At 37.9% G+C, this 26,237-nt stretch overlaps 1 protein-coding gene and 1 non-coding gene across 5 annotated transcripts in view; both read right to left on the bottom strand.

Annotated features, from left to right (window-relative positions):
• The window catches only part of LOC105467641 (general transcription factor IIA subunit 1), a 45,636-nt gene that overhangs the window by 11,321 nt on the left and 8,078 nt on the right, over window positions 1-26,237 (bottom strand). For all 4 annotated transcript variants that reach the window (XM_011717338.3, XM_011717339.3, XM_011717337.2 and 1 more), the window contains exons 3-7: window positions 16,920-17,124; window positions 14,631-14,695; window positions 10,455-10,530; window positions 9,162-9,295; window positions 5,536-5,856 (exon numbers count right to left, since the gene is read on the bottom strand). In XM_011717338.3, the coding sequence (XP_011715640.2) occupies window positions 5,536-5,856; window positions 9,162-9,295; window positions 10,455-10,530; window positions 14,631-14,695; window positions 16,920-17,124 (801 nt within the window). The remainder of the gene's footprint in view (window positions 1-5,535; window positions 5,857-9,161; window positions 9,296-10,454; window positions 10,531-14,630; window positions 14,696-16,919; window positions 17,125-26,237) is intronic.
• On the bottom strand, window positions 15,707-15,850 carry LOC112424204 (small nucleolar RNA SNORA79). Its single transcript, XR_003014928.1, has one exon. It is a non-coding gene; the product is annotated as a small nucleolar RNA SNORA79 (small nucleolar RNA).

Genomic DNA, 26,237 nt, shown 5'->3' with positions numbered 1-26,237 from the left:
TTAAAATAGGTATCATCAATGTAAAATGAAAAAAAATTTCTAGGCCGTGTGCGGTGGCTCACGCCTGTAATTCCAGCACTTTGGGAGGCTGAGGCAGGCGGACCACGAGGTCAGGAGATCGAGACCATCCTGGCTAACACGGTGAAACGCTGTCTCTCCTAAAAATACAAAAAAATTAGCTGGGCGTGGTGGCAGGTGCCTGTAGTCCTAGCTACTCGGGAGGCTGAGGCAGGAGAATGATGGGAACCCAGGAGGCAGAGCTTGCAATGAGCCAAGTTTGTGACACTGTACTCCAGCCTGGGCGGCAGAGTGAGACTCCGTCTCAAAAAAAAATTTTTTTTGAGGTAAAATTCTTGTTAACAAAATTCACCATTTTAGCATTTGTACATGTACAATTCAGGTGCAATGAACATTTATAGTGTATATAACATTCACCACTACCTAGTTCCAGAACATTTCATCACTCTTACCCATTAAGCTGTCACTCCCCATTCTCCCTGTCCCCTGGCAATCTATAATCTGCTGTCTGTATGGATTTGCATTTTTCATATAAATGGAATCATATGATATATGGTGTTGTGTGGCTGATGTCTTTCATATAGCATGTTTTCAAGGTTCACCCATGTTGCAGCATATACGAATACTTCATTCCTTTTTATGGCTAAATAATATCCCACTGTTATCAGTGCATTTATCAGCTGATGAACATTTGGGTTTATACCATTTAGGTATCATAAATAGGGCTGCTATGAAGAGTCATATACAAGTTTTTGTTGAAAAACATATTTTCAGTTCTCTTGTGTATATAAAGAGTGGAACTGCTGGGTCATATGGATAATTCTATACTTAATTTTTGAGGACTATCAAACTGTTTTCCACAGCAGCTGTACCATTTTACATTTCCACCAACAATGCACAAGGGTTACAATTTCTCCAAATCCTCACCTACATTTATTTTCTCTTTCTTTTTTGAGTATAGCTATTCTAGTAGGTGTGAAGTGGTTATCTCACTGTGGTTTTCATTTGCATTTCTCTAATGACTAATGATGCTGAGCATCTTTTCACATGCTTGTTGCCTATTTGTGTATCTTCTTTGGAGAAACGCCTATTCAAGTCCTTTGCCAGTTTTTAACTGCGTTATCTTTTTGTTGTTACACTGTTTAAGAGTTCTTTATATATTCTGGATAGTAGATCCTTATCAAATACATGATTTGCAAATATTTTCTCCCAGCTACTCAGGAGGCTGAGGCAGGAGGAACACTCTAGTCCCGGAAGTCAAGATGCTGAGGCTGCAGCGAGCCACAATCATGCCACTGCACTCCAGCCCCAACAGAGTGAGATTCTGTCTCAAAAAACAAAGATAAAAAACACCTTTTTAATCTACAAAGTCCACTTTTTCTTTGATTGCTTGTACTCTGGGTGTCATGTCTAAGAAACTGTTGCCAGCGGCTGGGCACGGTGGCTCATGTCTGTAATCCCAGTACTTTGGGAGGCTGAGGCGGGTGGATTACAAGGTCAGGAGATCGAGACCACCCTGTCTAACATGGTGAAACTCCATCTCTACTAAAAAAAAAAAAAATACAAAAAATTAGCCAGGCATGGTGGCAGGCACCTGTAGTCCCAGCTACTCAGGAGGCTGAGGCAGGAGAATGGCGTGAACCCGGGAGGTGGAGCTTGCAGTGAGCCGAGATCGCATCACTTGTACTCTGGCCTGAGTGACAGAGCGAGACTCTGTCTCAAAAAAAAAAAGAAACTGTTGCCAAAGCTATGGAGATTTATCCCTATGTTTTCTTCTAAGAGTTTTATAATTTCAGCTCCTAGATGTGGGTCCCTAATCCACTTTGAGTTAATTTTTGTATATGGTATGCCATAGGGGTCCAACTTAACTCTTTTGCATGTGGATATCTAATTGTCCAAGCATAATTTGTTGAAGACTATTCTGTCCCTACTGAACAGTCTTGGCTGATGTAAAAGTTTTGCAACAAATAGCATAAATAGCAATATTCTACCTTAAAAAGATAAACCTAAAGTTTACAGATCCAAAATGTTTGAAAAGTGAAAGAATGAAAAAAGCTGTACCTGGCAAATTCTAACCACAACAAAGATGGTACAGCTCTATTAGTATTACACAAACAGACTTTATGGTTAACAAAAAAATTACTAGCAATAAATTAAGACATATGATCATAAATGGTTCAATTCACTGAGAAAAAAACAATGAATGTGAAACTTACATGCACCTGTTTTGAGGCTCAAAATATAAAAAGGAAAAATGGCAGAAAAACAAGAAGAAACGTATCAACTACCATAGTAGGAGACATGAACATAACTCACTCAGTAGTAAAAAATGGATCAAGTGGCCGGGCCCGGTGGCTCACGCCTGTAATCCCAGCACTTTGAGAGGCCGAGGTGGGCGGATCACAAGGTTAGGAAATCGAGCCCATCCTAGCTAACATGGTGAAACCCCATCTCTACTAAAAATACAAAAAATTAGGGGGACGAGGTGGCAGGCGCCTGTAGTCCCACCTGCTCAGGAGGCTGAGGCAGGAGAATGGCATGAATCCGGGGGGTGGAGCTGCAGTGAGCCGAGATCATGCCACTGCGCTCCAGGCTGGGCAACAGAGCAAGACTCCGTCTCAAAAAAAAAAAAAAAAAAAGAAAAGAAAGGATCAAGCACACAAAAAATATCAAGGATACACAAAGAGCATCTGAGCAAACCTACTGCCAGTGTAAAAATGTAAGTCTAACAGACACATACAAGTACCAAACAGGTGCAGAAAACACATTCTTTTCAAAGCATATACAAAAACCAAAAACCAAAAACTGACCAAATCAAGCAAGTCTCAAGCAATTTCAAAGGATTCACACATCACACAGATCATATTCTTTACAAACAAAACAGTTAAGTCAGAATAGAATAGAAAAGAATAAAATGGGAAAAACACACTAGAGAGAATAAAGCTAAAAGTTTAGTCTTTGAAAACACTGATGAAATCTACACACCCCTGACAAGACTGAACAGGAAAAAAAGAGATGGCACAATAATTATATCAGGAATGAAGATGACAAAGGATTCTGGCATCAAAAAGACAATATCATGATTCACTTTATGTTAATCAACTTGAAAATTTAGATAAATATACAGAGAGTCCTAGAAAAACATAATTTATCAAAAAGGTCTCAAACGGAAACAAAATACTTGAAGGGCATGAGATTACTAGACCCAGGTATCTGTAGTGGCATGTTTTAATAAATATCAACAGAAGAATAAAATACAATCTTTGAAAAAAAAAAAAAGAGCTCAAAATAGAGGAAACATGTCCCCAAATTCATTTTATAAAGCTAATGTAACCTGAAAACCTCATAAGAGAATGAGAACAGAAAATCACAGACAGTATCTATCACTCATAAGTATCTACAAAAAAGGCCCCAACAAAATGAATTCAGTAATTGATAAAAAGAGAAATATAAAATGATCAAGTTATGCTACCCCAGGAATACAAGATTGGTTTACAAATAGAAAATTAATTAATGAAATTCATTATAAATAACATTACAGTGAGAAATTACACAATCAATCATCGCAGAAAAACTGTTTAATTAAATGCAACATCCGCTTACAGTTTAAAAAACAAAGCAATGCAAAGAAGGGAATGTACTTAAACCTGATGAAGGTATCCATTTAAAAAAAAAAAAAAAAACCCACAATGAACATTAAACTTAACAGTGACGCATGGCAAAGATTAATTTTCAGTTTCAGAAGAAGAGAATGGTGCCTGCTATCACCATTTCTAATCAATATTGTTCTGGAAGGCTTAGCCAACAAGCCACAAAAAAACTGCCATTCTTCATATAAGATGTGAATGTCTACACAGAAGATACAAAAGAATCTACAGATACATTATGAGGACTAACAAAAGACATTAGGAAGGTGGCTGGTTCAAGGATGAATATTAAACGCTCTACATATTTCCATACTACCAATAAACAACTGGAAAAGGTAATAAAACATGTTACTTAAGAGTAGCATTCAAACTATAAAGAATTTAGGGGGAATATGGGCAAGAGACCTCAATAAGCACTTCCACACAAAACACAAATATCAAATAAATATACAAAAAGAGGCTAAAACTCCTAAGTGAGGAAATGCTAACTAAAACCAAAATGAAATACTATTTTCTACCTATCAGACCAGCAAAAATTAGGAAGCCTGACACTATTAGGTATTGATAAGGCAGTATGGACATCTGCACAATTATGTACTGAATGGCAGAAGTGATTTGGCATTTTATTGTAAAGTTGCAGAAGTGCATGCCTTAGGAGCCAGAAGTTCAATGTTTAGGTATAAAATTTAGAGAACCTCTTGCATTTGTGTCCCCAGAAGACATACACTACAATATTTTATAACTGTTTGTAACAGTAAACAATTAGAAACAATCCTGATGTCCACTGGATTAGAAAAATTGATAAATAAAATTATGGTATATTCAGCAATGAAAATAATTATAGCTATAAGCAACAACTTGGATAAACCTCAGGAATATTATTTTGAGGGAAAAAAACCAACTTGCAGAAGAATACATAATTACTTCACTTACGTTATAAACATGCAAAACTAAACAATAAGCTATTTAGGAATATAAATATATATGGTAAAATATAAAAGCAATTAATAATCAACACAAATGTATGAGCAAAGGTACTTTGATGGCCTAGGAAAGAATATGGGATTAGGGAGAGGCACCCAAGACGCTTTAAATAATGGAATTTTATTTTAACCAGATGGTGGGCACCAGGATGATTTTTATCTTGAAACATTTCTATTCATTTGTGTCTATTCAATATTCAATAATAAACTATGTTTTCTTTAGAAAAAAAAATTACTTAATTTAGAAGAACTTTGTACTAAGAAACAAGAAGACTGCATTTTAGGCTAACAAAGGCAATTAAAATGAAAACTGTGGTGGGACAAATAGTTTTTGGAGCCTAGTAACTAAGCTAGAATAGTGAGGAAAACAAAGGCATACTTACATGCTTCTAGAAGAACACAGACATTAAGGGTACATGGGTTTTTAAGGAAATGGTACAGAACATGGACCAAAAGGTTTTAAATATTTAATAAATTTGTGACATTTGGTTCTTGAGTTTGCTCTCTCCCCAAATGTTGCCATGCTTTTTATAATACTGAAGCAAAAGCTTAACCACATCTATTTATCTACCAATGTCTTATGTTTAAGCCACATTATAAATGTGTAAGCCAGAGTTAGAATTACCTGCACTCTTTACTACACATATTAATACAATTTAATTTGTTATAATTTATTACCAGCTATATGAAATAGTTGTATTTTATGAAGATAAATATAGCCAGAATATAAAAACCTTACTAAAGTTAAATCAATCTAACTTTATCTTTAAAATCTTACGTTGTACAGCACCTGTCTCTGAAAAAATAGGATATAATTTACCAGTTTTGCACCAACTAAAAATGGAAATAATCAAGTAATCATTGTAAGTATTTTACTAGAAACTTACTTCTTCCACCTGCCCATCTTCAGTTCCATCTTTCTCTTTGTCTTCCTCCTCATCATCATCATAGTCTTCTTCTTCATCTTCATCTTCTTCAGACGATGTATCCCCAGTTCCATCAACTTGTAAGACCAATGGAGCTTGTGTTTGAGCAGGCTGGGCCTGCGGTTGCTGCTGGCCAGTTGCAGTTATCTGTGCTTGCGCTGGTGTAGGTGCTGCCACTGTCGTAGGTATAACTTGAGTCTTATTTCCTGTAAATAAGATTTGCTGAGGCTGGATGATGACTCCTGTCTGTGGTGAAATCCCTCCAGGAAGAGGAGCCAGTACCTAAAGCAAAAGAAAACCACATAACAGTAACTAGTTAAGAGGATCAAGTACGGTACACAGAAATAGGAACAAATGCTGAAGAATCACCAGAATGGCCATATTTCACACACAGTTAAAACTACTAAAGTGCAAAAGCAATGTTTAACTAGTGTAGTGACCCACTAAATTTCCACTTTATCAAATTTCTGGAAAATAAGGATTTTCTAAAGATAACTGCTTCATTCACTGAGCACATACTATGTATATGCCAGATACCAGGCCAAGAGTTATACACTGCCTTCACATGAAGAACACGGGACTGAGAATCTGAAAACCTGGGTCTACCTTTTTTTTTTTTTAGATGGAGTCTCGTTCTGTCACCCAAGCTGGACTGCAATGGTGCAATCTCAGCTCACTGCAACCCCTGCCTCCTGGGTTCAAGCGATTCTCCTGTCTCAGCCTCCTGAGTAGCTGGGACTACAGGTACATGCCACCATGCCCAGCTAATTATGTATTTTTAGTAGAGAAGGGGTTTTACCATGTTGGTCAGGCTGGTCTCAAACTCATGACCTCGTGATCCGCCCGCCTCCCAAAGTACTGGGATTAAAGGCATAAGCCACCGTGCCTGGCCAACCTGGGTCTACTTTTGTCTAAAGTCAGACATAAATACAGTAGAAGCAAGTCATTTAACTTCTCTTGGCCTCTGCCATTTCACTGTCAGACTAGGATTAATGGTTCTCAACCCTGGCTGCAAATAAGAACCACCTGGCAGCTTAAAAAGTACTGATACCTTGGTCATACCACTAATATTCTGATTCAGTGTGAGATAAACGCTAATTATTTTTCTAAAAACCACCAGATCAGATTTCTAAAGTTCCTTTCCAGGTTCTGCATCTAAGATTCTAAAGTAAGCCACAGCTTGAAAAAATATACACTAACAAATATTAACTATACATACTATACGTATTACAATAAAAGAGGAGGACTGGATGTTTGATGTTTGTTACTTGCCATTAGGTTCAAGGAATGCAAAAATAAGACACAGAATTTCCTTTAAAACGCTTACACATGGTGTAACAGCACAAAAGACAAAAAAAAAAAGGTAAAATAGACAAAGCACTAACAACTCAAACAGAGACAAGACGTAGTACAAATATGACATAGTGTTATGGGAACACAAGAGAGTGTACCAAATTCAACTTCGGGGACAAAGCATGATCAAATATTACTTATATTATTAGTAAATAATATTTGAGTTTGTTTGTGCTTAAAAGCAGCGATCCCCAACCCCTGTTAGAAACTGGGCTGCACAGCAGGAGGTGAGTGGTGGATGAGCCAGCATTACCATCTGAACTCTGCCTCCTGTCAGATCAGCGGCAGCATGGGATTCTCATAGGAGCAGGAACCCTACTGTGAACTGCACATGCAAGGATGGAGGTTGTGCACTCCTTACACCTGATGGTCTGAATTAAAATTTCATCCTGAACCCATCCCTGCTGCCCAGTACGTGGAAAAGCTGCCTTCCGCAAAACCAGTCCCTGGTGTCAAAAAGCTGGGGGACCGCTGCTTTAAGGAGATTAGCCAGGTTTTTCTATTTGTTTAGGGGAAGTGCAGGGAGTTGCCAGACGGCATTCTTAAGAGACGCATAACATCAAGTGAAACCCAGAAGTGAAAGCAGTACATAATTTTGGAAAGATGTAAATAAACTGGATTAATATTACTGATCTGATCTTGTCTCTATCGTCATACTATTTTACTGACATTTAAAAAAGAGACAGACACATAAACAAATAAAGTACATAAGTTCCTCAAGAAAATAACCATTCCTCTTTCATTTTAGTGCTCACAGCACAAGAATATAACACAAGTAGATCCAAGTGTTTATTTTGATGTAAATGCAGCTAAAGAAAATACCTGGGAGTACGGCAAGAAATAAACCTGGAGACTTCAAAGAAACAAGATCCACAAAAAGATCTTATAAACCATGTTGAGTTGTTTAGGCTTTTCTCAGTAGGCAATGAAAAGTTGTTAAAAGGTTTTAAGATTTTTAGAAAGACAGGCCAGGCGCAGTGGCTCATGCCCATAATCCCAGCACTTTGGGAGGCCAAAGCGGGCAGATCACCTGAAGTCAGGAGTTCAGGGCCAGCCTAGCCACCATGGCGAAAGTCCGTCTCTATTAAAAATACAAAATTTAGCTGGGCGCAGTAGTGCGTGCCTATAATCCCAGCTACTCAGGAGGCTAAGCAGGAGAATCGCTTGAACCCAGGAGGCGGAAGTTGCAGTGAGCTGAGATTGTGCCACTGCACTCCAGCTTACGCGACAGAGCGAGACTCTGTCTCAAAAAAAAAAAAAAAGATGGCTATAAATCAGCCAGGATAGGAGGGCATAAGATGAGAGGCAGAGAAACCATTAAGGAGACAATACAGCATTTACTGACAAATTATGGACACTATGAACTAAGGAAATGAAAAGAGAGGCTGAGAAAAAAAAAAAACAGTGTCAAACATATTAAGGGACTGCAACCATGGCAAAACTGCAGTTAAAGAAAAAAAAAGGCCGCGTACAGTGGCTCACGCCTGTAATTCCAGCACTTTGGGAGGCCAAGGCGGGTAGATCACAAGGTCAGGAGACCATCCTGGCTAACATGGTGAAACCCCGTCTCTACTAAAAATACAAAAAATTAGCCGGGCGTGGTGGTGGGCACCTGTAGTCCCAGCTACTCGGGAGGCTGAGGCAGGAGAATGGCATGAACCCAGGAGGCAGATGTTGCAGTGAGCCAAGATTGCGCCACTGCGCTCCAGCCTAGGTGAAAGAGCAAGACTCCATCTCAAAAAAAAAAAAAAAAAAAGAAAAGAAAAGAAAAGAAAAACTATTAACAAGAATTGGTAGGGCTTGATACCTTGGATATTAGAGGTAAGGAAAAGGGAGGATTCTACACACCCAGTTCCAGAAAACAGAGTAAGCACCATAAAACTAGAGTCATGTCTGCCTCATTCACTCCTAAATCTCATGACCCTTATAAATAGCCCGAGACTCAGTAACTGCTTATTGAATAAAGGCCGAATGAACAGCGTAGAAGGCTGGAAGGAGAGTGCTGCCACCTTTGAGGGGATGATGAAGGATGGGCACAGATAACAGTAATTTTTTAATACATGTTTAATACATGTTGAATCTAAGTTAAGCTGTATACAGGAGAAATTAGAAACAACTGGGTCTATAGCACTGAAGAACAGTCTTTTGTGCATATAAGAAGAGGGAAAGTACCCAGGGAATACATACAGAAGAAAACAGAACCCCATACTGATCATAATAGAAGATTATTTTACCTGCTGTATAACAGGAGCTTGTACTCCACCAGGCTGCATCTGTGGTATAACCTGTTGTTGTAGAACCACTGACTGCTGAGGCTGAAAGATATATTGGGCACCATTGGCTGCTCTGACCACCTGAAGAAGCTGGCCTAAAGCAAAAAGCATGCATTCCAAGTTATCATTTTAGCAGTGACCATCTCAAAAGAAATGAATTCATATTTACTTTCATACCACCAAAGGCACAAGAAATTATCAAGAAAACTGACAATTTTATTAAAGACTATCATTCATACACAGTATGCATAATCCTCCCCTTCTCTGACTTCTCGCCATGTTCAAATACATTCCTTAAAATGTTTTATTTTTTATATTTACATCCTCATTCAGCTATTTCCAACAAGGTTTTAACAACAGATTATGAGACTTGACTAAAGCTTACATTATCTTTGCTAACCTTAGGAGTCAAGAAAGAGCAATAAGATCAGACACTTTAGGAGCTGTTCATTTTTAAAGTTTTAAAGGAACAAAAGCTTAATAGCTCATTTAATATCTTGAACCAAACAAAGTACCACAGAACTTTGCTTCAAAATTGGTAAAAGCAATAAAAGTTCACTAACTAGTTATCGTCATACAATTCACACAGAATCAAATTCCCTCAATATGTTCCTTTAGATGACCCAGAATCTTGAATTGATTAAAAAGCAAATTACATCTTATTAAACATGTAGCAAGATAAGCCCCTAATTTCACAAATTTACAATAACAAAAATAACATACATACATAGAATAGAAAATAAATAAGAACTATATAATCAAGATGACAGGGGACTTAAAATCCATGTAAATAAATTTTTCAAGTACTAATATGCCAAAACACATGAGCTAGACATTGGTCTTTTGTCAATGAAGAGATACTATGTATAATAATAGCATACAATAAATTTGCTCTTAATATGCTCTAGGAATTACTTTCATATCACAAGTTCAAATAAGTTTAATACTCACTTGGCATGGTAAATGTGTTTAATAAAAAACTAAGTAAGCATTTTTATATAATCATACTTCAATAAGAGGGTTATCATGCACAGATCAAAGGTTCAAGTACAATCTGCATCTTCTTTACTGTATCCTCAACAACGATTACAGTTGTATGTGTTACAGCCCTCAAATAAAGTTATTTTAATAACCTAAACCAAATGGTAAAAGAAATATTAGTATTTTCCGTCTTTCAAAGAAGACAAAACCTAAGGGCTAGATAGTACAATTTTCTGAATTACATTTTAAAATGGTTCCATCATTCCTAATTACCTGAATTTGTTAGTATCTGCTGAACAGGAGTCACACCTGCAGGGAGTGCTAAGGTAGCAGCCGTAGCAGCAGCACTCTGAAAAAAACAAAGAAAAAATATCAAAACCACATACATATATAATACTATCTGTTTATCTCTAGCATATTTTAATAGTATATGAGACTTTTTGTTTAGAATATATCAAAATTTTAAGAATCTAGTAAGGCTAAATCCCATTTTATAAAATGGTACAAGAAAGATCAACCTAGCCTAAACAACCTACTAAATTATTTTAAGTCATTAAATACAACAATATCATTGGGTTTTTTCCCCTAGAGAAGGTGTTCTAAGTAAATCTCACAGGTACTGTAGCTCTTTTTTTCCTTCTCGTCCCATCAATCTTCTTTAAGGTACCAAGCCTTCCTATACTTGATCTAACCTATACACTTTTAGACAATACCCACATTAACAACGCTGTACAACATATGAAATAGCTATTTCATTACTGCTTCCTTTCCCACTGTTTCCTTATCCCCATTTCCTTGAGGTAGAAGTGTAACTGTCTACTTTTTAGAATTCTTAACTTTTAAAATTTCTACTAAATCAACAGATATCTATAAAGAACACTGTATCAGAAGACTTCACTGGGAGTATAGCTGACAATTCTTCTAAGATGTCATATTAGCAAAGAAAAAAAGGGACATATTGGCATTATATTCTAGGTGAAACATGTATTAAGAACAGATTAATACAAAAATTCTGTAATTCTTAAGAAAAGCCACACCAGGCACAGTGGCTCACACCTGTAATCCCAGGACTTTAGGATGCCCAGGCAGGCAGATAGCTTGAGCTCAGGAGTTTGAGACCAGCTGGGGCAATATGGTGAAACCCCATCTCTACAAAAAATACAAAAATTAACTGAGCGTGGTGGTGCACACCTGTAGTCCCAGCTACTTGGGAGGCTAAGGTGGGAGGATGGCTTGAACCTGGAAGGTGAGGTTGCAGTAAGCTGAGATTGCGCCATTGCACTCCAGCCTGGGTGACAGTCGCAAACTTTAATTTCAACATTTTGAAATGAAGTTAGCATGTGACACTTAAGTTATAAAGATATACATGGGATTATATTATGAATTTCTTAAAATCCAGGACAAATTCTTGACTTCCTGGAGAGTTCTGGAGAGTTTTCTCCTCCTGTCCTCCCACAAAGAATTATGCCATTCTCTCGTTTTCTATTCTGTACTTTAAGTATTTTCCTGTATCCCACTAGAGCTACACATTTTGGTAGTTTTTTCCCTTTCTTTTCAATCTTCTTTGGGTACCAACCATTCATATATTCAATCTAACCTATACATTTTTAGAACTACCCATATCTAGAAAAGCTTAAAAAAATAACTGCTTTGGAAATGCTAGTGTCAGAGAAGTCAACAAACTTGGAAAATTATTAAACCAAGTTAATAATTCAACTATTGTCTAGTCTGGGCTCTAGGTATATAGCTTTCCAAGAAAATAAACTTGTTGCCACTTGACAAACCTAAGTAATTTCTACAACTTGGGCCTGAAATGCCCACTATGTCTCCAGAATTTAACGATAGCCCACCAGGTTGATCCGTGTTTAAGTTGAATACTCAATTATCCAATTTAAGATAAATCTTGTCTATATAAGCAAATTAAAGGTTATCTAAGTTTAAGGGAAATATTAACCACCAAATACTACTAAGAAATATTTAAAAACAAAAAAACAAAAATATTATTTAGAAATATCAAGGGCCTATAATTCGTATTTTGAAAGATAACAATTCTTCCTCTACCAGCAAACCGACATAATAGTTTCCATACAGAATACATGACCCAGTAACTACCTGCACACCCCCCCCCCCAAATTCAAGCTGCATAACAGGTATTTGCTGAGTCACGTACCATACACAAACCACCTTGTACTTAGTAACTATTAAAATTTCTTCTTGTATTCCACAAAACAGCCCAAACACAAATAATGCATTAGACCAATCATTTCATAAAAATGAACTGAAAACAATGGTTTAATAGAAGTTCCCTGAAATAGCCTTCCACTATTATTATCTCACATTTTTATGATTAGTTCATTTCTAAAGCAAACAGAGCCATTAGAAAGAACAAATGTATTTCTGCTGAATATTTCTGAATCAGAAGTAATAATGCAAACCCACAAAAACCTAAAACACTTTCACTGGTACAAAGCTTATACTGATTATGTTCAGAAATACATGAAGGAAACACTGACTAAAAACAATAGAGTAAAATGTAAAATATACAGAAATGTTAAATCAATTTTTCCTGAATAACTGACCTACAATTTGTTTAAATACATCTGCTCTTTAGAATAAAGGAGATTTAACCAGTAGTAGAGATGGACCACTAATTTTTATCCCAGAAATAATTTATTAATTCAAAATTATCTTCCACAACATTTAAAAATCTTTTAAACGTTAAAGGAGATTCTGCCAAAATTTGTTTTAAAATAATGCGAGTTATTCCCTAGGATATAGTCTTAATAACATCAACTGTAATATGCAACATATAGTGAGACTTTTTTTTTTTTTTTAAGGGTGGAGGTTAAAAAAAATTGGGGCCTGAGACTTAAAATGGAGTTTTTTTCCAATAAAAAATCTTGTGAGAAATAACGGGCATGAAATTTATTCTCATGTAAACGAAATGATTCTAGTAACTGTAACTACAAGTACAAACAGAGATCCTTGATATTTGTGAATTTAAAAACTGCAATTTCTACTATCATGTAGAAACTTTCAATTCTGCCACAGTATGAATCTGTGAGGCTGGTAATGTGTAGGAGGAAGTCATTTGCCTAGTGGTAAGCCCTTCTCATCTGGCTTTTACCACAAATGAGCTTTGTGATTCACTATCACTTGCAAAGTAGAACTGATCTTTTCATATACTGCTTTTTTAAAAAAAACTTGAGGCTGGGTGTGATGGCTCACACCTGTAATCCTAACACTTTGGGAGGCCGAGGTGGGCGGATGACTTGAGGTCAGGAGTTGGAGACCAGTCTGGCCAAAATGGTGAAACCCTATCTCTACTGAAAGTACAAAAAAATTAGCCAGGTTGGTGGCATACACCTGTACTCTCAGCTACTCAGGAGGCTGAGGCAGGAGGATCACTTGAACCTAGGAGGCGGAGGTTGCAGTTAGCCAAGATCGCGCCACTGCACTCCAGCCTGGGTGACAGAGCGAGACTCCATCTCAAAAAAAAAACACTTGAACAGAAAAAAAAAAAAAATCTCATTCCTAGTACTAACTACTTACGTAGGCTAAAAGATCTTTTTACAAATATTGATTCTTTCTCCTTTAAATAAAATTTTGGCTGAAGAATGAAATGTAAGAACTGAGTCAACACTCAATGAAATTAACAGTCTGTATATTTTAAACAGAATAAAGAAAAACCATTTATAAGGAAGTATTGAACTACTCTGACTGTATTTTAATGTTTTATCCAAAAAAAAAAAAAAAAAAAAAGAAAACAACTTCAAGCATATAGGTAAAGATTTTCTAAGGATCTGAAGAGGTTCTTTCAAGTTCACAGTTAAACTATACTACATTTGTTGAGAAATACTATATGTCTGAAACGTAATTTGAAAATGAGTGGGGACTTGTAAAGTTTAGTGGATAGTCCTCAGAAATATAAAACTTCTAATGTAACTCAACTGGTTAAAATGTATTCTATGGTAATTTACACACTATAATGACTTATTAGACTATACTATGGTTAAGTCAAAGCAATATTTTTAAATGCTTGATTTTAAAAATAGTTATACTGAACTATCCAAACAGTTCATCTTCATTTTTTAAAAGTTAACAATTCTTAGCCTTCCCAACTTCTTGCAATTACCAGGTCTCCTGAAACAGAACCATACTTGGCATTGTAAGTTTGGCATTATAAACTTTTTCGGACATAGTAGGGAATGGAGTAACTCTCACAAAGCACCATTCTTTTAGTATTCTTAAACAATTCCGTAATTTTATGAACCTTAATGTCTAGGTACCAAGCTAAACTTCAGATCCAATATTCAGGAAACTAAAATAGCTGTTCTGCCTGAGTCTTCAATAAACTTCAAGTTGTTAATATATGACATATATAGGCATAATCACAATTTGAGTTAGAATTAAGTACAGCCAATCAAACTGCTACATTCTGAGTCTTACCATGTTTGATGCATTCATATGCTGTATCAACTTAGAATCTGGAACAATAACTTGTGGTGCTGTGGCTACAAAAAAACAAGTACACATGTAAACAAGGAACCATGAGGCTATTTTCTGATCACAAGAACATTTTACATACAATGATGAAAACTATTTTCATGTTTTCCATGTTTTCTGCACTCAAATGCTTTCAATCATTTGCTCTCAGGACAGTATAAATTTATACGGCAAATAACAGCTGTGATATACCCACCCTATACTAGAAAACACAAATATTTAAGCTTTGGGAGGCCAAAGCGGGCGGATCACTTGAGGTCAGGAGTTCGAGACCAGACTGGCCAATATCATGGTGAAACTCCGTCTCTACTAAAAATACAAAAAAATTAGCTGGGTGTCAGGCTGAGGCATGAGAATCACTTGAACTCGGGAACTGGAGGTTGCAGTGAGCCGAGATCATGCCACTGCACTCCAGCATGGGTGACAAGCTCCATCTCAAAAAAAAAAAAAATTTTTAAGTGACAATTCCTAAGGATGCAAGGGCATTTAGGAACATGAAGTAGTGAGTTACTTAACACCTAAACATACACACATACACAGTTCTATGCATTCCTAAGTAAACTGGATATTTTCAAACATAATTTTGTCTTAACTCAAGGTTAACTGTTTTACTGATACAATGATACCACTGTTGCAATGAGTTACTAATCCAATAAAAGTAAGCTCAAAAAATTGTGACTAGTTTTTGAAACCTACATAGTCCTTTTCTTCCAACATGAAAGTTGACAGACTCATGCTACTTTCATCGGCTGTTTAAAAAATACAAATCAGCCGGATGCAGGGATGCATGCCTGTAGTCCCAGCAACTCAGAAGGCTGAGGTGGGAGGATCGCTTGAGCCCAGGAGTTTTGGGCTATAGTGCGCTATGCTGACTGGGTGTCCAACTAAGTTCGGCATCAATATGGTGGCCTCCTGAAAGCAGAGGACCACCAGGTTGCCTGAAGAGTGGTGAACGGGCCCAAGTTGGAAAAAATACAAATCAGAAATAATGGCAATGTTACTTAAGCATAAAAGGAATTAAATGTTTGATTCCGCAAATTTCAGAGAACAGACGGATAACTCCATTATCCTAATATTCTCTGAGTGAAGAAAATCAAATTTTAATTTATGATGACCTAAAATCCTAATGCCAGGTCTGAAGGCAACAGGAAGAACAGTCATCAAAAAATAATAAAGGGATAAAATTATTTGATACAAAGTATACACTAAAATTAGGTATGAAAACTACCACTAGACGTCAACAGTAAAATAACCCAAATAGACTCTTCTACTGTGTATCATTACCAATTTTGAGACACATATATATACTGTCAAATGAGGCAAATAAGTAACTAAATGATTACATTAAAATGAACTTTTCATCTACTTCTAGTGTCCTCTCCCATAAAAGCAGATGCACTGAATTAGAATGCTCAGAAAGTTTTATAACTGAATAGACGTGTGTCATGAGAGAAAATACAGATCAAGTTTCTTAGCGTTTTCTGGGCTCAGATTTTCCTCAGCTGTGAAACTGAGCCAACGGCTATTTTACAAAGCCCTTATAAGGTGCCAATGAAACAGTATCTATAAAATGACTTGCAGAGTACAAAGCACTATGGACACAGTCTACGAATATTTGCTTTTTCTTAGCTTTAATCCAAGAAATATAAATTAAGATATGTTATATATCCACGCTTAACTTATAATAAATCTAATTCAGTCCGTTTAGGCTTACATAAATTACTATGGAACTGAATTTTCAGATTGCCAAAGTATACAAAAAACTCTAGAATTTAAGATATATTTTAAAAACTAATCTGAAACATGTCTCTGAAAGAACATGTTTCATAGAGAAAGCAAATAACTATTTTACCATATAAAATAATAAAGTCCTTAGTAAATAAACCTTTTAGGTTTAACTTATTTCAGGAAATCCATCACTACATAGCCTTTTCAAAACTAAATAGTAATACAACTTAGGCTTTCAATTAGTAAATTACTTGTCTACCATTACTCTATAGATACAACCTACGTTTTATACAAATTTATATACATTTACATACACCCACACCCCTCAGCCAAGAGAAAGGGGAAAAAAAGCCCAAAATCAACATAGGGGTTTTTGTTTGTTTATTTTTAGGTTCTCCATGCGCCCCTTAAAAGACAAGATCCAAGAAATGTAGAATATTTCTCTTCTTTCATGACGACAAACTTAATTCCAAGTCATAAGTAGGAAAACAAATCCAGTCTCACCTTGCTGTGATGCAGGAATAAGGACCTGCTGGGTCTGCGCTTGCTGAGGTACTGTCTGCTGAGGCTGAGCTTGCTGATGGTGGTGATGGTGGTGATGCTGCTGCTGCTGGGGTTGATGCTGCTGTTGAACTTGCAGTAGAAGCTGCTGCTCTTCTGAATGAAATCCATCTACTGCCCTGGACTGCATTAGTTTGTTTTCCCATAACTAAGGCAAAGAACATTAAAGATTTCTAAGTGAAAAATAACTCTGGACAGACGAACACAACAGTGTTATTAATCTCTTTATAAAGTTATTCCATTTTAAAAACTGATACAGACACAGAAATACAACAAATCTATAATTCTAACCCAAGTGTAAACAATAACAAAAACAAAATTTTAAAGTATCAAACCTCATTTTTGCCACATCAGAGTACTGGAGATTTTGTTTCTTTTTCTATCTTCAATAAACTTTCTATAGTAATTCCTTAATCAGCAACTATTATTTAGCAATGAGTTTCATATAAGCTACTTCTTTAGTAATCAAAGATTATCCTTTATAATATCAAAATCATTACTAAATTATTTTTATATGGAACTTTTTCCTTATAAAAATACAAAATATAAAATTTTCTGCTTCAACATGAAAAACATAAATTCTCAAATAACATACACAATATAAATTCATTTAGCATAGTGAGAAACAGAGATAATCCCCCGAAGAAGAAAAGCCTAACTTTCCATCTGTCCAATCCTACAGAAAGAAAAAGAACCGGCGATGCCTGAAGGTCTTAGTAGTTATCGCAACACTTCTTGAAATGTCCTTCCTTCTTCCATTATGCCAATTGGCAATCCTTTTCTGCTCAGCCATTTCTATTTTCTCATTTCACCTTAGGTTCTATGATGGGAAAAATCAGAATGGACAAAAAGAAAGAAAAGAAAACATGTGCAACGATTTCATTCTTCTACCTAACACATTTCCTCTCTACCAGGTTTAGTGTTCATTCTGGAGCCTTAACCTTACAAGAAACTGGCCAAAAAGTCACAAACTATTCCCTGAAAATGCAGATAAAACTTCATTCAGTCATTCTGCACACAAGGCTTTGTCTTCTCTTCTAGGATTTGCTCTTGGGATATTGCCTAATTGACCTTAAGCTTCTATCATATCCTTCAAGAACGTCCCTTTGCCATACTCACAGAGAGTTTTTTATTTTATTATTATTATTGTTTTTTAATTTAAGAATTAGAGACAAGATCTCACTATGCTGCCCGAGCTGGTCTCGAACTCCTGGGCTCAAGCAATCTGCCCGGCTTGGCCTCCCAAAGAGCTGAGATTACAGGCATGAGCCAACATGCCTGGTCATACTCCGTAGAGATTTTTTATAATCTCCTGACCCTCCCAATCATTCCAGACATTCTAGATTTGTTGTCTTGATGCTAGTAACAATTCCACTAAATCTCTAATGGCTTACTGAAAAAGCAAATATTAAGCTCAATTTCCTAGGGAATCCTACTGGCAGGCACAGTATTTAGATTTACCTGAAGTCTATTCTTAGAGAGATGGTAACAAGATCTATCTCACTGGTTGTTGAGAGGATTAAATGGCATATCTATGTAAAACAATTATCAGTGTTACATAAAATTGGTGATCAAAATATATTATTATTGGTGGCAATGGTGGTGACATTAACTGTTTAATAAATCCTTATACCAGAAGTCAGGAACCCAGTTAGTCCTGGTTTGGCCACTTACGTAACCTAATCATTTATCTTTCTTAGGCTTTTTTTTTTTTTTTCTTTTTGAGACAGAGTCTTGCTCTATCGCCTGGGCTGGAGTGCAGTGGCCAGATCTCAGCTCACTGCAAGCTCCGCCTCCCAGGTTTACACCATTCTCCTGCCTCAGCCTCCCGAGTAGCTGGGACTACAGGCGCCCGCCACCTCGCCCGGCTGGTTTTTTGTATTTTTTTAGTAGAGACGGGGTTTCACCGTGTTAGCCAGGATGGTCTCGATCTCCTAACCTCGTGATCCGCCCGACTCGGCCTCCCAAAGTGCTGGGATTACAGGCTTGTCTTAGGCATCATCTTTACCCAAAAGGGGAACCAATCGGATTAGATTACTTCTAAACTCACTTCCAGTGAATAAATTTAAGTCTCTGCTAATCCCAGGCGAAAGACAGCTAGCTTCTTCCCGTAGTAACAAGCACTACTTTTTGAGAGCCCATGTTGTGTCTGATTCATCTCTGTAAAGTGGGCATCTAGCATAGCACACCATCAAAATAGATACTCATATGCTAAATAAAACACATTATGACTAATGTATTATATATAGTAAGGCTTCCAAACAGTCTGTTATCACCCAAACCTTCTACATCTTCTCCTCTCTTCCAAAACAAAACAAAGCCTGTTTCTTGTGAGCCAAAAATCAAGGTGAAAAAAAGTCTTATTAATGTTTTGTTTAAAAAGTGTTTTAAATTGTAATTTTCTAAATTTTATGCTTCACTTTTATCACCTACAATTGGTTTACCCACAGCAATCTGGACCCATCACTTCAACGAAGCTCCTATGATAATGCCAAGTATTAATGAATATACATTATGTGTGGCTAAGTACTGGGCACCATGACTCACCTAGACTCCCGTGTAAATGACCTAGGAGTCACAATCCACCCCAACAGTCCACCATTACCGTCTATTCTGATTCACTGTTCCAATGTATCTCTATGACGCGGCCCTGGTCCTTTCTGCCCAGCAGTACTGCAAACAGTAGTAATGTAGTGACTGAGCGCTTGAGTTTCTTGCATCAAGTCATACAGTCCACAAATAATTATGTCCTATATGCCGAACACTGTTACAGGCATTGAGAAGATACTGTGAACAAACCTGAGAAAAATGCTTGACCTTACAGAGCAGACATTCCAGTGTACGCTTGCCCTTCCAATCTATCCTCTATAAATCAGTGATCCTCAAAATGCGGTTCTAGACCCAACATCAGCATCACCTGGATACTTGTTAAAAATACTGAATCAGCAGCTCTGGGTGTAAACCAGAAATCTAATTTAACAAACTGTTCATTCAGGTTATTCTGATGGATGCTAAAGTGAGAACTGTTTTAAAATCTAAACCGATGTTTTTCAAACTGAAGACTGCAACCCACTAGTGATTCAAAGTCAATTTAGAATTTTCTTTGTAGCCCTCTCTCCTTCTCTCCCTTTTCTCTTTCTCTCCCCTTCCCTCCCCTTCTCCGTCCCTCTCTCCCTTTCCTTTCTCCTTCTCCCTCCTTCTCTCCCCTAAGGATGTTTTCTGTAAACAAAATAGAATTGAAAGGAAAAATCAGACTGTACTGCACTGAGAAAAAACTTTTGCAGATTTGTCACTCATATACTTGTGCATATATTTATTCAAAATGTTAAATACTATTAATTCTTAAGGAGAGTCCTAGTCAAGAAGTTTGAGAAACACTGTTCTACACTGTTATCAAGGTGAATTTTTTTAATTTATAAATATATCCTCTGTTTAAAAACTGGAACCACAGAGCAAAGTAATTTATTTACCTACCTACCTACCTACCTACCTGATATGGTTTGCCTGTGTTCCCACCAAAATATCAACTTGAATTGTATCTCCCAGAATTCCCATGTGATTTGGGAGGGACGGGTAACTGAACCATGGGGGTTGGTCTTTCCCATGCTATTCTCAGGAGACCTGATGGGTTTATCAGGTGTTTTTGCTCTTCCTTGTTCCTCATTTTCTTTTGCTGCCAACATATAAGAAGAGCCTTTTACCTACTGCCATGATTCTGAGGCCTCCCCAGCCATGTGGAACTGTAAGTCCAATTAAACCTTTCTCTGTTCCCAGTTTTGGGTATGTGTTTATTAGCAGCATGAAAACAAACTAATATAGTAAACTGGTACTAGTAGAGTGGGGCATTGCTGAAAAGATACCTGAAAATATGGAAGCGACTTTAGAACTGTGTAACAGGCAGAGGTTGGAATAGTTTGGGCAGCTCAGAAGACAGGAAAATGTGGGGAAGTCTGGAACTTCCTAGAGACTTGCTAAATGGCTTTGACGGAAATGCTGATAGTGATATGAACACGGTCCAGGCTGAGGTGATCTCAGATGGAGATGAGGAATTTGTTAGCAACTGAAGCAAAGGTGACCCTTGTTCTGTTTTAGCAAAGAGAGTGGCAGCATTTTGTCCCTGCCCTAGAGATTTGCGGAACTTTGAACTTGAGAGATGATTTAGGTTATGTGACAGAAGAAATTTCCAAGCAGAAAAGCATTCAAAAGGTGACTTCGGTGCTGTTAAAAGCATTCCGTTTTAAAACGGAAACACAGCATAGAAGTTCAGAAAATTTGCAGCCTGACAATGCAGTGGAAAAGAAAAAGCCACTTTTTGAGGAGAAATTCAAGCTGGCTGGAGAAATTTGCACAAGTAGCAAGGAGCCTAATGTTAATCTCCAAGACCATGGGGAAAATGTCTCTAGGCCACATCAGAGACCTTCACTGCAGCCCCTCCCATGATGAGCCCAGAGACCCAGAAGAAAAAAGTGGTTTCGCTGGCCAGGCCCAGGGTCCCCATGCTGTGTGTAGCCTAGGGACTTGGTGCCCTGTATCCCAGCCACTCCAGCTGAAAGGGGTCAACATAAAGCTCAGGCTGTGGCTTCAGAGCGTGGAAGCCCCAAACCTTGGCAGCATCCATGTGGTGTTGAGCCTGCGGGTGCACAGAAGTCAAGAATTGAGGTTTGGGAACTTCCACCTAGATTTCAGAAGATGTATGGAAATGCCTGGATGGCCAAGCAAAAGTCTGCTGCTGCAGAGGCAGAGCCCTCACGGAGAACCTCTGCTAGGGCAGTGCAGAAGAGAAATGCGGGGTCGGAGGCCCTACACAGAGTCCCTACTAGGGCACTGCTTAGTGGAGCTGTGAGAAGAGGGCCACAGTCCTCTAGATCCCAGAATGGCAGACCCACCAACAGCTTGCACCGTGCTCCTGGAAAAGTCGCACTCAATGTCAGCCCGTGAAAGCAACTGGAAGCAAGACCACCCTGCAAAGCCACAAGGGTGGAGCTGCCCAAGACCAGGGGAACCCACCTCTTGCATCAGCATGACCTGGATGTGAGACCTGGAGTCAAGGGAGATCATTTTGGAGTTTTAATGTAAGACTGCCCTGCTGGATTTCCGGACTTGCATGGGCCCTGTAACCCCTTTGTTTTGGCCAATTTCTTTCTCCCGTTTGGAACAGCTTTATTTACCCAATAACTGTACCCCCATTGTATCTAGGAAGTAACTAGCTTGCTTTTGATTTTACAGGCTCATAGGCAGAAGGGACTTGTCTTGTCTCAGATGAGACTCCAAACTGTGGACATCTGTGTTAATGCTGAAATGAGTTAAGACTTTGAGGGACTGCTGGGAAGGTATGATTGGTTCTGAAATATGAGGACATTAGATTTGGAGGGCCAGGGACAGAATATGGTTTGGCTATGTCCCCACCAAAATCTCAACTTGAATTTTATCTCCCAGAATTCCCACATATTGTGGGAGGGATCCAGCGGGGAGGTAACTGAATCAAAGGGCCCGGTCTTTCCCATACTATTCTTGTGATAGTAAGTCTCACGAGATCTGACGGGTTTATCAGGGGTTTCCGCTTTTGCTTCTTCCTCATTTTCTCTTGTCGCTGCCAAGTAAAAAGAGCCTTTCACTTCCCATTATGATTCTGAGGCCTCCCCAGCCATGTGGAACTGTAAGTTCAATTAAACCTTTTTTTGTTCCCAGTTTCTGGTATGTCTTTATCAGCAGTGTGTATATGTCCTTATTAGCAGTGTGAAAACTAACTAATACACCATCTAACAACCTGGAATACTTATTTGCAAAAGATTCCTAGGTCTCATTTTACTACCCCTATCAAGCCAGACTCTCTGGAAAATCCAAAAATCTGCATTTTAACTAGTACCCCAGATAATCCTCACTCTAAAGACCAAGCTCCTTAGTATAGCATGTTACCATATACCAATTGCTACTACAACTTGAACTCTATTTTCTCACAGTACCAAATTACTTGGAGGTCCCTGAATATATCATATGTAACCTCAATGAACTATTCCTTATGATCAGCAGTTTTCTCCCACAATTCCCTATACAAAACAAATGCCGAAGTCTCAACAGCCTCAAAGAAAAGGCATCACTCACTGCCTCCACGCATAAGAGATATTTCTATTTTGTACTTACCACACAAAGTCTACGACTTCTATCAAAGTATGAATATCTTCTAGGCAGCAACTGTCTTATTCAGGATCTAACTTCAAAGAGGGAAAACAAAACTATTTGTCTTCTAGAATACTGTTCCTATATAAGGATGCTACTGACATTTTGGGCAGGACAATTCTTTATCATACAGAATGGTCCCACAAGAAATATGCAGGAATTGCAACATTCCTGGCTGCTGTCTAGTAAATGCCAAAAATCCTCATGAAATGTTGAACATGGCCCCAGAGATTTCCAACAGCTTTGGGAGAGGCGGGTAATCTACTGAAAATCATTATGTACCAAGTACTATAATACTGGTTCTAGGTAATGTAAGACATGCAAAAAGAGGATCATACAAGTACTTTGTATTAAGCTTATAATGCCAATTACCATAAAGTTCAAATTAATTTAATGTCTATAGTTTCTCTACAATTCCATTTTCACACAATCTTTATTTATCAAAATATTAGATATCAACTATTTAAAATGAACAATGAGGCTGGGCGTGGAGGCTCATGCCTGTAAACCCAGCACTTTGGGAGGCTGAGGTGAAAGATCACGAGACCAGGAGTTGAAGACCAGCCCAACCAACATAATGAAAATAAAATAAACAATGAAACACTATTTTGGCAATAGTAATCATACTAACATATTTCTTTCTTCTTTTTTTTTTTTTTTTCTGATGTGGAGTGTCACTTTGTTGCCCAGGCTACAGTGCAATGGCGCGATCTCGGCTCACTGCAACCTCTGCCTCCTGGGTTCAAGCAATTCTCCGGCCTCAGCCTCCCCAGTGGCTGGGATTACAAGCACGTGCCACCACGCCCGGCTAATTTTTGTATTTTTAGTAGAGACGGGGTTTCACCATGTTGGCCAGGCTAGTCTCAAACTCCTGACCCCAAGTGATTCGCCCACCTCGGCCTCCCAAAGTGCTGGAATTACAGGCATGAGCCACCGCACGCAGCCTCTAATACAGTATTGAAAACAATCAGGAATACTAATCTTTGCAAGGTATCTGAAATTAGATGGAGAAAATTCATCTTCTGTACCCAAAATGATTCACGTGTACATTTGTATATCATGTTAACCAGACTGGTAACTAAAACTTACTAAATTCTGTGTACTTTATAAACACATGTACAGACTAGTTTTTTCACAAAAATTCTGTAAGATAGATATTATTATGACTTTTTACAGAAAAAGAATCTGATGAGAAAGAAGTTAGGTAGCTTATCCAAGATCACTCTAACTAATGGCAGACAGAATAGGGATATAAACCAGGTGGTCTGACTCCAATGTCCCAGTCAGGGCTAGAGAGTGAATGTCTCTTTGTATTCTGCACCCCAGGACCCTCACTTGCCTCCCTTTAATCCCAGTACTAGTTTAAACTCCTAGTCTCTAAACTGGACTGCTGCTATCAGAGCAGGTCGCCAACCCTCAAAACCATCTCAGGTGCCACCCACCAACAACCCAAGATCTAGTCAAAACTCTCTTACCTTCCTTCCTCCTGCTAAGTACTGTATATGTCACATGGATGCAAAAGGGCTAGGTTCGTGGCTCTATCATTTATTAGCTAAATGACTTTGTCAAAGCACATTCCAAGTCTACTTGGAATATAAAATCATGAGATTTTATAGATAGGTGGACTTACTGCTCCCCAAGTTAATCCCCTTACTGCTTCCCTGTTAATCCCCAAGACCATGGAGAAAATGTCTCCAGGCCATATCAGAGACCTGCATTGCAGCCCCTCACATCACAAGCCCAGAGGTTAGGTGGCTAAACCTGGCAACATGGTGGGCTAGAAATTCTGAAGGATTCTCCTACTTTCACAAAACATCTAGCTCCTGGATAAAATGTATTATACTTCTGGGTTCCCAAGAAACAGTGCTGGAGAAACAGAGCTTTCCCTAAGAGTAAATGAAATGAAATAGTAGATTATCATTCAACGTATGGTCCAAATATTTATATATAATTAGAGTATATCAAGTACTTTTTATGTATACAGCTAGAGTATATTTAGAATAGTGGTTCTCAGCCAGAGGTGATTTTGCCCCCCAGCGACATCTGGCAATGTCTAGAGACATTTCTGGATACAACTGAAGGGTGCTACTGGCATCTAGTGGGCAGAGGCCAGTTGTGCTGCTAACATCCTACAATTAATAGGACAGCCCCTGCAACGAAGAATTAACTGGTGCAAAATGTCAATAATGCCAATGTTGAGAAATCTGAACCAGAGGCAGATAAACTGAATTTCAGATATACTTCCAATTGAGGCAACTCTTCTCATTTTATTTGTTTTATTAAAAAGAGAAAAAATGTTTTATATCTCCCACAGAACTTGATGTCTGGACATAGGCAGGTCGGAAAATCTAGAAATCCGGCTGATTTTATCATTCACTTTGAAGAGAATTTCTACAGTGTCATTCCCACCCATAGACACTCATCAATCCAAAACATATTTATATTCAAATATAGATTTACTGAAAACCAGGGCTGTATTTTGTTGTTTTTTCTACCTCTCATAGTTTACACATTAACATAGGCCCGCAGTGGTTCAAGAGATAACCTCGACGACTGGGTTGAAATATTCTTATCATCTCCCTTTCTGCATTACCTCATTAACCCTCAAATTACATGCATTCTCATCATTCATCTTTGTCCTCAATCTAATTCACCACTGCCTCCTTTATAGCCTTATACAAGCTTTTGATAAGTTTGTAAAATGGCCCCAAAAAGTGGGGAGAGGGGCTAGAGCTAATAATGCCAGTGTTTCTAAACCATAAAATACGAAATTAAAGTTCTTTTTATTAAGCAAGAATGTCTAAACCTGAGCAGTCCAATATGGCAGCAATCAGCCATATGTAGTGATTTAGGTTTAGATTAATAAAAATTCAGTTGCTCAGTTCCACCAACCACATTTTGAGCGCTTAATAAGCACATGTGGATAGTGGCTACCCTACTGAAGAGCACAGATACAGAACACTTTCATCACTGCAGAAAGTTCTATTGGACAATGCTGGCTGTCCAGCTGTTAAATCTAGGGCATATTCTAGAAATTCTAATGAGATCCTGAAGAAATTCAGTGCAGAGAATTAAAATAAACTC

The sequence above is a fragment of the Macaca nemestrina genome, chromosome 7, assembly GCF_043159975.1.
Source record: "Macaca nemestrina isolate mMacNem1 chromosome 7, mMacNem.hap1, whole genome shotgun sequence".
Classification (NCBI taxonomy): domain Eukaryota; kingdom Metazoa; phylum Chordata; class Mammalia; order Primates; family Cercopithecidae; genus Macaca; species Macaca nemestrina.
The sequence above is the reverse complement of the archived record's forward strand: the minus strand, read 5'-3'. Positions and strand labels throughout refer to the sequence as shown.